General features: G+C 29.2%; 2 protein-coding genes across 2 annotated transcripts; one reads left to right on the top strand and one right to left on the bottom strand.

The window, feature by feature from the left end:
• Nucleotides 1–1,996: 1,996 nt before the first annotated feature.
• LOC111683166 (COP9 signalosome complex subunit 3) lies at nt 1,997–6,253 on the bottom strand. Its single transcript, XM_023445214.2, has 10 exons — nt 5,714–6,253; nt 5,498–5,652; nt 5,338–5,431; nt 4,742–4,986; nt 4,444–4,641; nt 4,198–4,377; nt 3,026–3,157; nt 2,770–2,952; nt 2,636–2,703; nt 1,997–2,559 (listed from the first exon to the last, which is right to left on the bottom strand). The coding sequence occupies exons 1-10, from the start codon at nt 5,766–5,768 to the stop codon at nt 2,544–2,546; spliced, it is 1,326 nt and encodes a 441-aa protein (XP_023300982.1). The 5' UTR covers nt 5,769–6,253; the 3' UTR covers nt 1,997–2,543.
• Nucleotides 6,254–7,897: 1,644 nt separating this feature from the next.
• Nucleotides 7,898–13,248, top strand: LOC111683169 (zinc finger protein 184). The gene is made up of 4 exons (XM_023445217.2): nt 7,898–8,979; nt 9,100–9,407; nt 9,490–9,831; nt 13,035–13,248. The coding sequence occupies exons 1-4, from the start codon at nt 8,379–8,381 to the stop codon at nt 13,164–13,166; spliced, it is 1,383 nt and encodes a 460-aa protein (XP_023300985.2). The 5' UTR covers nt 7,898–8,378; the 3' UTR covers nt 13,167–13,248.
• Nucleotides 13,249–16,410: the final 3,162 nt, after the last annotated feature.

Below are 16,410 nucleotides of genomic sequence, written 5' to 3' on the forward strand. Positions count from 1 at the left end.
CAAATTGCAAAGACGTCATAAAAATCTATGAATTAACATGATAATGCTAATTAATAGTCACCTTGTTTAACGGTTGTCAGTTCGATGTGGAAACACCCATATACAATTGATAACAAAGTTATTATTTACTTTAAAAGAATTTTAAACATTTAATAAAGTATATGGCAGCTTAATTTGAAAAAATATGCTGTGACGGGGAAGTGAGAGCCAACAAACTATTATTCCTCTAATTTAATAAAGAACATAGTAAACATTTGAATAGGTTTTGTTATTGGAATAAAAAATTTCATGATATTTATTAGAGAAAAGTAAACTTTATAGAAATTTTCTACAAAAGATAAAATTAAAAAAAAAAGAAATGATGAAGACTCATTACTTCCATGTCTGGTTAATATTTTTTTCGTAATGAACAAAAATAAATATTTGTAGAATTTCATTAGGAATTTTATTTCCATGATTTCTTTAAAAGTAAAACTTCAAATGAGAACTGTTTGAATTTGTACTATTATAAAGGGTTATGGACCGATCAATCTCGATATTAGAAAGTCAGTAATGGTTAAAGTAATGAAGATGTGTCATGAGGTATTAGACATAGTCAGATTTTCTATTATGATAGTATGAAGGAATGATACAGGTATCTTATCTTAAGACTTATCACTTATCTGCTGCACATTTTGTTCCTTCTGACCTTCATATCAGATGAAATCCCTGCAATCGGTAAGATATCTTTCAAAGACTATCAAGAGATATATAAACTCTTTTTCTGACTGCTGCACATCAATATGGGTTCAGAAATGAAGGGCATCCACAAACAGAATAGGAAAAACGGGAACTATCCAATTTAGATATTGATCATTTCTACAAAATATCACTAAATGGTAACAAGAATAGCATAAATGAGATGGAATAACGAATTAACTTCGTATATAAACAATAAATTATGGACAAAGCTGTAGGAACAAGGAAAGGCATATCTTCTGAAGTTATAACAAAACTACTTCTGTAGAAATTTTTAGGAAAAAAGTAAAATCAATTGATCTCCTTTTTGGCAGTGTTTCTAAATCCAGAGCTACATTCCCTGTGCGTTCTTGAGGCAACGACTCTATGATGACTAGTCAGTGTATTCTGGCATTAGGCTATGTCAAAGTAATGCCTACATCACGCATTGTTATACCACTATAGTGGGAAGGGTATTATGCGTTTGTGCTGATGTTTGTAACGCATTAACATATTAGTACTATTTCCACCTTAATGTATACCGAACGACTCAGAATCACTTTCTGAGTCGATTTAACGATGTCCGTCCGTCCAACCGTCCATGTAAACGTTGTTATCAAAGTACAGGTCGCAATTTTTAAGATAATTTGATGAAATTTGGAATACACCTTTGTTTTGGACAACGCCTATTAAAAATTGTTAACATCGGTCCATTATTTCACCTAGCCCCCATACAACTGAACCCCCGAAATGGGCTATTGAGCTCATAATTATGTATAATATAAATGCATCTCGATGAAAGTTCACACAACTAAGTTTTATACAAGCTTTGATGACCTTGCCAAATTTCGAAATGATCGGACTTTATTTTTTGGATCCTAGCATCCACACATCTATCTATCTATCTATCTATCTATCTATATCTATCTATATATCTATATCTATCTATCTATCTATCTATCTATCTATCTATCTATCTATCTATCTATCTATCTATCTATCTATCTATCTATCTATCTATCTATCTATCTATCTATCTATCTATCTATCTATATATCTATATATCTATCTATCTATCTATCTATCTATCTATCTATCTATCTATCTATCTATCTATCTATCTTTCTATCTATCTATCACTCTATCTATTACTATATATTTATAGTTATTCAATAATAATAAATCCTACTTCCTTACTTTTCTAATAAAAAAATGAAAAAAAACTAAGACTTACCTTTACGTAAACATTTAATACAAAATAAAAGTATGCATTCTTGAATTTCTTCTCCAAACCTGCTTTAAACGTTAAAAGCCAAAATTTTCGAATATATTAGTCACTATGAATCACTTTGTGTCATTATTTCTGTGTGTTTATTATTATTACTGTAGGCAGACATCTATTTTGCTTTATTAGAATTTAAAATGTTGCTAAAATTCTGAAGAGAAATGAAAAACAAATAATAAATGACCACAAATAATAAAAACAAATGGATTAAAGATCCATTTTTTCTGGTTTGTTTTCTTGATGTGTTGTAATATTTTCTTTCTTTTTTTATACTTTTAAAAAACAAATATTTTTAATAATGTTCAATAGGCAAAGTAGTTGTTGTTGTTGCAGAGTTATTGATGTGGGTATTGTTGCTATTGTGGTTGTTTCGGTTGTTGCTGTTATTATTAATTTTAAATTTCTTATCATTAAACAATGAATGAATGCATTTGAGCATAAAGCTAAAGATGACAAATGTACTGCATTGTTTAGGTTTCATAAAATTATCCAAAACTTTGGAACGATTATTATAAACTTTAGAATTATTATGTTGATATCATCAATCAATGGGATCACTATAAAAAAAATTACAAAAAAAGGAAAAACGTTAATAATATACTAATAGAAACATGACCTTAAACAAAAACTAACCCCGCAAAAGCTTTTGCATGCTGAGACGCTAAATCATCATCTTGATTACCAACGGCCTTTTTAATGTACTAAAAGGAAATAGATTGAAATAAACTATAAATAACTATTTCTATATAAAAGTTAATTTAGTTTACCATGGGATTTAATATAATTTCTTCTTCCATTTTATTTAATTGTTTAACTAATGCCATAACATTATCCATGTCTTGTTGTATTTTAAGGAACATTTCAGGTGAATTGTATTTTTCTGGATCGTCTTTAAAAACAACCATGCCATCTTTTTGATTAATAGTTGCATAAATTTCACCAGATTTAATCTAAAATTTAAATAAAATTATATTATAAATGTAATTTTGGATATTAATATAAATTATTTTTAAATAATTTTACCATATTCAGTATGTATTTTTCAGCTGCAGCAGCAGATGGTAATTGAACTCTACTAGCAACATCGGATAGGGATAATGTTAAAAATGTTTTTGTCAATCTTTGAATATTTTTCTTATACAACGAAGTAGCGACCTGTAAGTGAAATTTGAAAATAATTATTGGTGAAATTTAAAACTTTTAATATAAGATTGTTTTTTTATTCTTTGGGTTAAAATTTAAATTTTTGGTGTAATATTGAATTACATATTTGTGAAATATTAATTTAATTTTTTTTTTAAATTTGAGTGAAAGTTTTGCAATACTAATGAAACTGATAATTCACTAAGAGTTTTTTATTAAAAAACTTTAAAATTCTTACTTTTTACTATATATGTCTAAGTATTTTGAAGCAAAGCTGATTTTTTTTGAAAACGTAATTTTTTAATGAAGATGTAATAGAGTGAAAAAACATTTTTTGTAAAATAAAAATGACTCTTTAAAGAAAATTTGATTTATTTTGTTGAAAAAGTGACTTTTTAGTGAAAAAGTGACTTTTTAGTAAAAAGTGACTTTTTAGTGAAAAAGTGATTTTTAGTGAAAAGGTGACTTTTTAGTGAAAAGGTGACTTTTTAGTGAAAAAGTGACTTTTTTGTGAAAAAGGTGACTTTTTAGTGAAAAAGTGACTTTTTAGTGAAAAAGTGACTTTTTAGTGAAAAAGTGACTTTTTAGTGAAAAAGTGACTTTTCAGTGAAAAAGTGACTTTTCACTGAAAAAGTGACTTTTCAGTGAAAAAGTGACTTTTCTGTGAAAAAGTGACTTTTCAGTGAAAAAGTGACTTTTTGTAAATAACTGATATTTCTATCTATCTATCTATCTATCTATCTATCTATCTATCTATCTATCTATCTATCTATCTATCTATCTATCTATCTATCTATCTATCTATCTATCTATCTATCTATCTATCTATCTATCTATCTATCTATCTATCTATCTATCTATCTATCTATCTATCTATTTATCTATCTACCTATCTACCTATCTACCTATCTACCTATCTACCTATCTACCTACCTACCTACCTATCTACCTATCTATCTATCTGTCTGTCTATTTATCTATCCAACTATCTATTTATCTATTTTATGAATCTTTAAAAATAAAAAATTTTTAATTATTATCAAAAAACTCACCTGTTTAACTAGACCCATATTATTATCACGTTCAAATGTTTCACTATATTTTATAATGCAATTTCGTACTTCTTCACTGGAGGTGGTAGCATATGCAACGGCTAATGTATGATAAACCTGAGCGATAGGTTTCATAAAACGCGATATAACTTGAGAAGAATATTTTGGTATGGGTATGATCTTTAAAAAAGAAAAGAAAAACAATTATTTAATTCAACCATGCAAAAAAAAACAACAAACCCATACCTTGCCGTGAAGTATCAATGAAACCAAGATGAATTTTTTATATGCTTCTAACATTATATAAGACATCGCCATGGCAGGAGTTGATATACAAACTTCAAAAAAGTATAATGCTCTTTCATAATTCTTAATAGCCGTATAAATCATGCCACCATAATAGTAATATAATAAGAAATATTTGGCATCATGATTGGTGACATCCTAAAGATGAAAAATATAAAAGAAATTTAAATAATTTATTGTAAATTAATAACATTAATAGATAAATTTTAAGATCTCTATTTTCGTCAAGAATATTTACCGTTTGATTTTGCCCTCTAGTTTCAGCTGAGGTTGATATTGTTGTTATATCGACATCTAAATATTTTAGAGCAACTCTAAAGCATTTTGATTTAAGACTTAACTGACAGAGATCAGCATGTATGGGAGTTAGTTGAGACTCTGAAGTGCGTATTTTATTAATGGCTGTGGCTAAAACATTCAAACCATGAATGCAACTTGGTTGTGTCACCATTGTGTTCGTAAATAGATGACACAATTCATAATCTGGAAAATAAGTTATAATTTGTTATGTGGTATACCTATTTTTGTGTGTGCCTTAGGTAGTTTATTAGTAAGTGTTCTATTATGTTAGTCCGGGGGTCGTACGACTTGAGAAGGAGTAAAAATCTGACTAGACAATACCATAAATTTTAACTATATTTTATGGAAAGTTTTTACTTTTAGCAGGAATATACAACACTCCTTCCTACATTGCGATTAATAGTATATTTTTTTTTTAATTCTACAAAAATATCTGACCCCCAATTGGTACATAATATATACTTAATTAATGTTTTAGAAAAATTTAATCTTTACTAGATCTATAATAAATAAAACGCATAATAAACTACTTACATGCATGGGCAGCTAAACCAACTTGATAAGTATTGCATTGTTCTATGAATTTTTTAAACGTTTTAAACAGTACATCCACATCAGCATTGGAGTTCTAAATACAAAACAAGATATTAATAAAACAACCGCTTCAAAAATAACCCCTCTTATGACCACTTACCCCAATGCTATTAAATTTAGCAATTAACACATAAAGAACACCCAATGAATGCTGTTGCATATCCAATGTCTCCAGGACATTATCGAGTATATTCCAGTTTTTGGTTAAAATTTCCACCGAGTCTAGCAGGTGTGTGGCCAGTTCTTCCAAGGCACCTAAAATAATATATCAGCTAATTATTTACTTGCTTTAACGGCTACTCATCATCACACTCACCCGATGAAGTACGGCTTCTCACACTATTCACAAAATTTTCTAAGGCGCTGGCCATTTTTTGTGTGTGTTATTTCTTTCCTGTGAACAAATAACTCCAAATCCAAATGAAAACAAAATTCCTATAAGTTTCGTTTTGTTTTGCCAGATTTTAGCTTTTTTGCATGCTTTTTACAAAAATAATTCAATGAGATTGAATTATTTATTTGTTTAACTGTTTATGTTTAATAGTTTTTATATTTTAAGCAATTTTTTTTATTTTTTTGCTGGATTCGTCTTTTGCAATGATTTTACTTTTGATGGTTATTTTTTTTGTTCAGACACAAGGTTGCAAATACGGGGTATTATTGGCAAAATATTTATTGCTTTTTTTGTTATCAACAGAATTTTATTCTACACTTTATGTACGTAATTTTTGTTGATTTATTTTTAAGATTATAACAATTTATTTAATTAAAATGCCAAAAAATTTACTTTTATTTTGCAATATTATGGAAAATAAAGCGAAAGAAACAATTGTCCCAGATTTTTGTGCAAAATGCAATTTTTGCAACTGTGTTGGGATTTTTGTTTTGATAATGCCAGACAAGGATGGTTATATGAGTAGACACATGTACTAAATAAATGTCAAATGCCGGCATTCTATAGAAGAGAGTTGCCAGAAGCAAATGTTTAAATGATAACAGCTTGCTGCGTTCAACACACAAATTCGTATATTTTAGTCAATCTTTTCTAAGATATTTATGCTATATAATTTTGTAGCCTAAGCATATTTTAAGGCGTTCAGTAGACAATCACGTATATTTCTTTTTTTTTCGTCACGGAAAAATTTGCTCAAATTTGCAAATTAGACGTGGTTCACACTGGGAAACTTTTGTTGAAAAACTTTTAATTTTGCGTGTGACAGAAAGAGATGGTTGATATTTCTGTGTCTTTCTCTCACACACAAAAATCAAAAGTTTCCCAGTGTGAACCAAGTCTTAGTTGATATGAAATGATAATCATTTTGCTTAAGCCGGCTTTACACGATCACACAAGTATTATGAGCTGTCAAAATTTTGTGTAAAAGACTATGGATGGGATCGTAAAACGCAATATATAATGAAACTATCATACATTGACAGAGAATACGGATGGAAAATTTGACAGTCGTATGTATGGCTCTCTACATATTTTGAAATGATTCAAAAAAACAAGCAGGTCGCATTAGATCAGGAATGTATTTTTATGTAAACACATAGAAAAAACGTGAAACAGCTGATCACATTTTACTTTTTTGTTTTATACCAATCGTGTAAACACTAGGGTTCTATAGTTGAAACGAAAAGTCGACTTTTCGACTTTTTGCATTTTATGAAAAGTCGACTTTTCGACTTTTTGCATTTTATGAAAAGTCGACTTTTCGACTTTTTGCATTTTATGAAAAGTCGACTTTTCGACTTTTTGCATTTAGTAAAAAGTCGATTTTTCGACTTTTAATATTTTATAAATAGTCGACTTTTCGACTTTTTCCGACTATTCGACTTTCCGACTGTTCGACTTTTTCCGACTTTTCGACTATTTTCGACTTTTTCCGAAGCCAGAAGCGTAAATTTATAATGTTGCCATTTAACATTGTATTATTATTATTATTATTATTATTTATTGTTATTATTATTATTATTATTATTATTATTATTATTATTAATATAAAAAATTTATTTATATTTTTTCTATTTGTTGGAATTTTTTGAGTTATTTCGACTATTTTTGACTTTTTCCGACTTTACGACTATTTTCGACTTTTTCCGATTTTTTCGACTTTTTCCAATTTTTTTTTTTGACTTTTTACGACTTTTTCCGACTTTTATCGACTTTTTCGACTTTTATTTACAAAGTCGACTTTTCTACTTTTTGGAACAAAATAGACGACTTCGACTTTTTTCGACAAAAAGCCGATTGTTCGATTATTCGAAAGTCCCTATAGAACCCTAGTAAACACAAAAATATATAAATCACGACTTTTATTCTCTTTTCTGTTATACGGATGGAATTTCATTTTACTTTTTCATTGGGCTTTACACTAATTTCTCCCAGTGTGTTAATACAAAATTCTTATAAGAAATAATAACTTGCATCTGGCAACATTCTCAAAAAACAGCTGTAGTTTTGTATTTGTATTTTAGTGAAGCTAGTTGTTAGTTTTTTATTGGCGTCTTTAATTGTTATTAAAACGATAGTAAAAGCTTGTAAAATAAAGAAAAAAGTATTTAAAAATAATAAGAAACCTGTATGGATTATTTTACAATAAACAAGTTATAAATTAAGCGAGTAGATTCTGCTTAAATACAATTTATTTTTCATGGACAAAGTGTTATTAATTCTTTAATTGATTACGATTAGAACGGTAAAGCGCAGGAAATGAGACGATAGAACAAAGAAATTGCGCCAAAACATAACAATTTCATTTAAATTAATAGATAAACTCTAATAAGATGGTGTTTTTAAAAGTGTTTATTCAAGAATAATAAATCGTTTTCTGTTTACAAATTTAAAATGAAAAAGTGAAATTTTGTGTTAAAATTTAATTATTGTCTTGAAAATAAGAACATTTTTGGAGGAAACTAGTTTTTTGAAGATTTTTGAGACTTTTTTATACATTGCAAAGTTTAACTCGTCGCTATTAACAATGTCCGAAGAAGCAGAAGATATTTTCTTTCGTCCCTCTACCTCCAATGAGGAAAGTTCTACAAATGATTCCTTTAACGATGAGTTGCCTCCACGTATAATATTAGTGTGTTTCCTATGCTTTCGCGAATATGATTTGGAAGAGGATTTACGTGGTCATATGATAGAATATCACAAATTTAATCTTAAAGAAGAACCTGAACAGAAAATCTCTAAAACGGAAACAAAAGTAAAGCTCACTCCGGTAGAAACTGCAGAGCAGGTTGAGAAAGCAGCGACCGAAATGAAAGAAGAAAATATTAAACCTGTACTTGAGAATGAAATGAAACCGGTACCATTTAAAGATTTTCGTTTAATACTAAGAAGTGAAATGTCCTTAAAATGCAATGAATATAGCAATTGTATATATAAATTTGAAACTCCCGAGAAGTTGAAACAACACATGGATTGTCATGCTACAGATAAGTCTACATTTCAGTGTTATATTTGCTCAGTGGCTCTTAGTAATTGGAGACGTTGTTCGGCTCATTTATGGAAAATGCATCAATTGGATGTGGATTTGTTAAAATGTCCCATTTGTGACTTTAAATCACATGCTTCAGGTAAGGCTTTTATTTCGAAACAATAACAAAATTTCCACTATTAGCAATAGGTTTAGATATTTTGGATATTGAAAAATCAGTTGGAAAAGTTTGAATTAAAAAAAAAATTATTTTATTTAGCTCTAGTCTGGCGCCATATGAGAGTCCACAAAAAGTGGCGTCCTAGGGTTTTGCGCTCCTTAAAGGCTGTCAAACAAAGACGTTTGGAAGCTTTAAAGCAAAATGATGCAACCATAGAGCCAGTAACTCCTAAACCTCCAACTCCCCGGAAAAATAAATACTACTCCGAAAAGACTTGTGAGATTTGTGAACGTAAATTTGTTAACGGCAAAACTCTCTCGAAACACATTAAAACTGTACACAATAAAATCAAACCTTTCAATTGTAATATTTGTGGCAAGAAGACAGCCAGGAAGGCCAGTTTAATAGTAAGTTTTCTTTGTTCCCTCATTGGATATACATAAATGTATTTTGCTACTAATGAACAATATAATTTCCTCCTATCTGCAGATTCATATGCGTCAACATACCGGCGAAAAACCTTTATCCTGTAAATCATGTAAATTTTCTACACGTGATCCCAGTGTCTTACACAAACATCAAATGCGTCACGAATTGGCTGGAAAATTAAAATGTTCTTTGTGCGATTACTCGTGTATTCAATCAAATGCCCTTAAACGTCATATACGTCTAAATCATGTGGAATATTATAAGGAAATATCTTGTGATTTATGTAGTTTTGTTACTATCAATGTGAACAAATTAAAAGCTCACAAAGAGGATCATCGCAAGGGTTTGATAGTTAATAATGAAGATTCAATGCCGGCCAGAAAGATGGTGAAAAATAATGAGGTAAGTGGGCATGTTTGTAATAATAGATTCAATCATTAATTATTTCAATCATTTATTGGACAAGAAGAAAGAAACCTGAATTTATGAACAATTTTAAGGTTTAAAAGTTTTACTGATTAAAGTACAGTTTCTATAAACAAAATTAAGTTGAAAACAGACAGAAATTATACAAATACCTAATAAATACTTTATAAACGCACTTAACTTTTGCACAATACAAAATTCAAGGAGATGTATAGCTTTTTAAAATGTTGTGGAAATTTTTATGTTTGATTTTGCGCACAGAAATCTAAATAGAATATTTGATCTAACGCATGTTTCAAAATTATTTTTAAAAAATTTTAATTATAGTTTTATAATATTTTTCTTAAAATATGCGTTTGTCTAGTTATTTTTGGTGAAGATGTTAAATTTTTAATTTTGTGATAGCAACAATTCAAACACAATACCTATCTGGACAACAGATAGTTAAAATTAGATCTGCGTTAATCACAATTTTGTTCACAAGTATAAAAAACAGTTGAAAATCTGTAGATTTTTATACAATAAGACCCATTATGATTAGCTTCGTAAAGTTTGAATTAACAAAATATAAGGGAAATATAAAGAACATAAATAAAGAGGAGGGAGAATCGATTCCCAAAATAATGATATGTAAGAGAATCTAAATCTCCATATAAAACTGCATCCAATTACAATGGGAGGGAGGTCTATTATGCATACAACATGGTTCTTTTGAAGAACATTATTCTTTACATACATAAATTTATGTAACATACATAAATCCTTCTTTCAAACTAACTAGCTTATTGTATCGACTGATTAGTCTGATTCGTACTGGATAAACTTATTCTTGCATTTGTGAAATGAATCGTTCCTATAGTTTAATACAACGGGACCGCGACTAGGTGAACCCATGTAAGCCACACATGTTTGATTGAGTGGCTGCCCTTCTTAGCTATAATTTGAAATGATTCGATAGGAGGATAGACGAGGTGTACTACGACCTTATTTTGGATATTTTGTTAGACTGGAGAGATGCTGAATATATCCTACGGGTCTAGTGAAGCAGCACCCATGATTCTTGTTTGACCTTAATGTTAGACAATTATTTAGTTTAGAGGTTTCTGTGTAACACCCACAAAATTTGCATGTTAGGATGAATTTTTAATATCTGAGATTGCAGTGACCTAAGAGATCGCTTTTGTTAAGCTTTTGGGATCTACTCTTTGATTTAGCGCTTTGTCGGGCTAAACCTTTGTTAGTGAAGAGTAAATTGCGATTCGATCTACGTTTTCTCTGGTGTATTCTTCTAAAATACCAAAGAATGGCCTGGGGTTCATAAATAATCGACGAACGTCGCTATTTGCTAGCCAATCTACCCGTTCGTTGCCAGAGTCATATTTATGATATACAGCATAATGTTAATTTGATGTCTCTACCATTCCTTTAATGACGTCAACCAGTTAATTACAACGCCTGACAAAACTTCATGTAACAATAAGGTCTTGGGTGATGCATGACTATCTAATATTACATATATAGACTCTTAGACTTTTGATAGTTTTCCTCTTGCACTGATTAGCGCCGATTAAAATGGCGTAGATTTCTGCTCAAATGATATAGTGGTATTTACTCTTGGAGCTCGCCTTTTGTAAGTTTGGTCCACAAATGCTCGCTTCAGTTTTACCACCTATTTCTTTGATAAACCAAACTTGATCGACACTCTGCTGCAACCATATTTGATTGGTACATAGGTTCCTGCAAGGTATCATAACCAAAACCAATGTTGCTGGCCGGTAATCATAAGGGCACAGATGAGACGATAAACTTTGTCCAGAGAAGCCCTAGTGATGGCCTGCTCCAACTTTTGTCACCAGACTAAGGCAATGTACGTTTTAATGCCAATGTTGCTGGCAGGACACAGGTGAGACACAGATGAGACGATAAACCTTGTTCAGAAAAGCCCTAGTGGTGGCCTGCTCTAACTTTTGTCACCAGACTAAGGCAACGTGCGTTTTAATCCTGCATACAGGTATTTATAAAAAGATGTAAACAATGATCAGCTGGACTAATGTTGTTGTTGTTGTTGTGAAAGCTAAAACTATGCAATAATCTAGTTGGTGGGTTTTACATCAATGTCCCGGCCTAAAAATTTGGCTACTTCAACTGGATGCGTTTATAAATCCATTGGACAGTATGAAGTAGCGTTGGCGGAGCAGTTAAATATGTGGTGGATATCATGAGGGCCCTGATCACATGTTGGACATTCGTTGGGGACGACACGGTCTATACGTGACCAGTAAGCATTGAGCCTGTTCCCACATCCCGATCTTAGTTGTGTCAGAACTACTCTTGTTTTCCGCGACAGGTTTTCTTTCGTGTCTACTATGGGCGGTGGGCGACTTCTAAGTACGACATTCAAAACTGCCGAATACAAGGACTGATCTAGTGGATCCTGCACATATCTACATATGTTTCCCTCGTATATATGAAGATCCTTTCTGACATGCCTCGGGGGAGTATCCAACTGTGTGATGTTAAAATTGGGGTGATAAGCTGGGCTAATGATATCACCTTGTATTCAGTCATCCTTTATTTGTCTATTTTCAAGTCAGTTCTCTAATCTATTAAGTACTTTGTGGAGCGAATTCTTAATTTTAAAGACTTATCGGTTGACAAGTCTATCATTTGGATCATAAACTTATGGTGTAAAATATTTATTAAAAAATCAGATTTTTTGCTAAAAATAATTATAAAAAATGAATAAAATAATAGTTTTAAAAATCAAAAAGTAGAAAATAGTTAAAAAATGTTTATTTACATGAGATTCAAAATTCATGTTAAATTTCTCATGGATTTCGCTGTAAAATTTGTGTGAAATTAGAAAGATTGTGTGTCTCGTCAAAACCGGGTTTTCCGAAAACTATTTGTTTTTAAACTTTCGTGTTAAGCAAAATAAATGTTTCGTTTATTAGAAAAAAAGTTTACAAAATAAAGAAAATTAAAAAAGTACCACATTACAAAGAAATAATTGGACTGATACTTTCAAGAAAAAAGGATATATTACAGAAATTACAAAATGAACGACTTAAGGACTCAAGGATTGCATCTATCATAAACACATTAAAGTCAACAACAAAATCATGCTGCAAACAATATTATTAAAAAAAACTACTCGCCAATTGAATTATATTTTTTAGGTTTCCACCGATTGTTTTTTACCTTTGGAAAGCATCGATTCTTTGCCACATGAACCGGCTGTTGATACTGGTGGTGTTACCATACCAGCACCCTCAGAGGACTCACAATTTCCTACTTATTTAAATAATTAAAACAAAACACTTGTTTGTCTTTAATTTTTTTACTATTTATTTCATTTTTTTCTTTTAATTGATTTTATGATATGATTTGCAACGCAATATTATTTTTTTTGGTTTTTATTTTGTTTTATTCATAATTAAAATCTTTTTTTTATGGTTTTTTCTTTTTTTGTTTAAAGTTTTATATAGTTTTTTTTAATAAGTTTTTTTATTTTTAATTTAACATTTTATGTTGGGATTTTAGTTTTTTTGTTTTAATTTGTTTCTTTTGAGTTTTTTTGTTTGTTTTTAAATTTTTAAATAATTAAATTATTAATTTCCATATTTTTTTTGTTAAACATGTTTATTTAAAAATTTTTGCAAATTTTATGATTTTCCATTAAAAAAAGAAAACGACATTAAATGTTAATGTTCATTTTAATTGTTGTAATTTTGCTTTTATTTTAATTAGTTGAAATAAGAAAATATTTTATTAAATCTTATTTTAATGTCCAGCTTGCTAATGCAAAAAAATCAAATTTTTAATTTCTTTTTTTAAATATGAAAATTCTTTTTGTTTTCTTTTTGGGTTTTAATTTTTTTAGTTTTTTTTTTTGTTTTTGTTAAATAAATAATTGCTTTTTACACTTGTTGTTGTGTTATTTTTAAAAATTTCTAAGATTTTTCAATTATTTTCAAACAACTGCTTAAAAATGGTTTATTTGTTTAGAGTCGCTTGAGTATTACAGTTCAATTGGAAGTGTTTCTTGTTTTATTTGTTTTAAATTTAATGAAAATGTTGTCAATTGCTTATTTGCACGTTTGTTTGTTGTTCTATTAATATTTCAAAAAATATTTTTAATTATTTCTTTCTCTTTTCATTACTTTTGTATTGTAGTTTCTTTTATGGTAGCTAAAGGTTAAGTTCTTCTTTTTTTTTTCAACTTAAAATTTTTAATTATTTTTTATTGTCTGTATTTGATTTGAAATATAGATCATTTATTTAGAATTCTTTTATATATTTTAATTATTTAAAATTAAATTTCTTTAAAACTTAAACAAAAAATGAAAAAAAAAAAATTTTCAAAAGAAGCAATTCATAGAATGAGTTTTAATTTCGATTTTCTTTTTTTTTAAGGGCAGTGTTTGGTTTTACGATATTATTTCTTTTATTTAATTTAAATTTTATTTGTTATAACTTATAATTAATAATAAATTATTTATAAATTTTAAAAAAATATTTTAAGTATAAAATATTACAAAAAAGTTTTTGGGTGGGTTTCTTAAAGAAAATTTTCTTTTTTTTATATTTAAGAACAAGAAAACTATATTTTGTTAAAATTAGTTTTTAGTTTAAATTTATATTTTGTTTTTATTTCAAAAAAAAAAATTGTACTAAACTTTTAACAAAAAATTCCTAATAAACTTCTAACTTTCTGCAAATAAGTTTTTCATTTATTTTTTTAATATTCGTTTAGGTTTAAAATGTCAAATAAAAAAACGTCTTTAATTAACTATTATTTAATAATTTTCTATTTTGTTTTAAAGTATATTTAACTAATATTTAATATAAACTAAATAATTTAGTTAATAAATTAACTTAAAAATATTAAAAACTTAAACTTTATAGACTAATAAATACAATCAACTATAATCATTATTTAATGTCTAACCACTTGACCATAATTTGCCTTCATTATTCTTTTATTAAAAATATATATTTGGCATCGATTGTACAGAAAGAATTGAATTTAAACACGGATTCAGAAGCGGCTCACGCAGACGAACGATTCTAAATCAATCAGTCTAGCCTATATATAAGTTAAATCCGTTTAGACTACACTTCATTTGTTAACATTAGTGAAACTTGTCTTTATTTTCAAAAAAAGGAAAGCAAACAAGTGCAACGTAGTCTTGGTTCCTAAAAAAGGACCAATCTGTCTATTATTCTCCCTTTTTAAAACTCTCTAAAGGAACCTAATCTTTGTCTGAGTCACAACACGTTTGAGACAGCTCTACAATTGTTTGCACAAGTAAAACTTTATTTCCAATGAATGAAAACAAACAAATGCAATGTAGTCTTGATTCTCAAAGGTGCAAAGATTTTACAAATTCGAAGGATTTTAGACCAATCTGTTTTTCCTTCTTCCTTCTGAAAACTCTGTAAAGGATCCTAAACTTTTGTCTGCTTTACAAACCTTCTAATGGCAAATCCTTTAAGACTACTCTATATTTGTTCCCACAAGTGCAAAGTGGTCTTTTTTCCCAAGAATGACTGACAGATTAAGTGCAACGTTGTCTTCATTCCCAAAGGAGTAAATACTTCACAAATCCAAAGAAATTTATACCAATCTGTCTATCCTTATTCCTTCTGAAAACTTTGTAAAGGATCCTAAACTTTTGTCTGAGTCACAAAATGCCTACAAGAAAGGCAGGTCCTTTGAGACTACTCTACATTCGTTCACATAAATGCAATGTGGTCTTCATTTCCACAGAAGGAAAGCAAACAAGTGCAACGTAGTCTACATGAAAGGTACATTTGTTCACACAAGTGCTACATGGTCTTCATTAGCAAAAGATGAAGCCAAACAAGTTCGACTTAGCCTTCATTCCGAAAGAAGAAGAGACCTCACAGAAGAAGAGACCTCACAGACCAATTTGTCTATCTTTATTTCTTTTAAAAACTTTGTAAAGGATCTTAAACTTTTGTCTAAGTCACAAAACGTCCACAAGAAAGGCAAATTCTTTGAGAATACGCTCCATTTCTTCACACATGTGCAACATGGTCTTAATTTCCAAAGAAGGAAAGCAAACTAGTGAAACTTAATCTACGGAGCGCTCCGATTCACTAACGGCCAAATATTTGAAAATTTATAGCAGCAGTAACAACCCGAAGTATTTTTCTAGGAAGGAATGGCGAACTACAAGAAAATTGTTACAACAACGCAAAATTCTATACTTATGGAACATGATATTCAACCCATATCTCCTAAATCATAAGTCTATTGGATTAAGTAATATCTGGAAAATTCTTTAATACTATGTTTGTAAAGAATGGAAATGTCACAAAATCTCTTTATTCCTGCGTTTTCAAATTGAGGATAAATTCATCGCTAATCAAATTTCTGCTCTTCACTACATTATGCAAGACTACAGCAATGGATTGTAACTAATGCTGTTGGATAGTGCAAAGTATGTGGGAGTTATTATGAATTCTATGACGTCATGACATTTAAAAAGACAATGAAAAGTCGGCTGAAGCCTAATATTGGTATAG

Source organism: Lucilia cuprina, chromosome 5, assembly GCF_022045245.1.
Source record: "Lucilia cuprina isolate Lc7/37 chromosome 5, ASM2204524v1, whole genome shotgun sequence".
Taxonomy (NCBI): Eukaryota; Metazoa; Arthropoda; class Insecta; order Diptera; family Calliphoridae; genus Lucilia; species Lucilia cuprina.

What these genes read in the sequence shown, in the direction of transcription:
- LOC111683166 (XM_023445214.2), bottom strand. Translation starts at nt 5,768, where the DNA reads ATGGCCAGCGCCTTAGAAAATTTTGTGAATAGTGTGAGAAGCCGTACT. An exon ending in CTAGAGGGCAAAATCAAACG is followed by an intron (nt 4,642 to 4,741) that starts GTAAATATTCTT and finishes TTTCATCTTTAG; the next exon opens with GATGTCACCAATCATGATGC. An exon ending in ATATGGGTCTAGTTAAACAG is followed by an intron (nt 3,158 to 4,197) that starts GTGAGTTTTTTG and finishes TTTCACTTACAG; the next exon opens with GTCGCTACTTCGTTGTATAA.
- LOC111683169 (XM_023445217.2), top strand. Translation starts at nt 8,379, where the DNA reads ATGTCCGAAGAAGCAGAAGATATTTTCTTTCGTCCCTCTACCTCCAAT. An exon ending in CTTTAAATCACATGCTTCAG is followed by an intron (nt 8,980 to 9,099) that starts GTAAGGCTTTTA and finishes TATTTTATTTAG; the next exon opens with CTCTAGTCTGGCGCCATATG. An exon ending in AGATGGTGAAAAATAATGAG is followed by an intron (nt 9,832 to 13,034) that starts GTAAGTGGGCAT and finishes TATATTTTTTAG; the next exon opens with GTTTCCACCGATTGTTTTTT.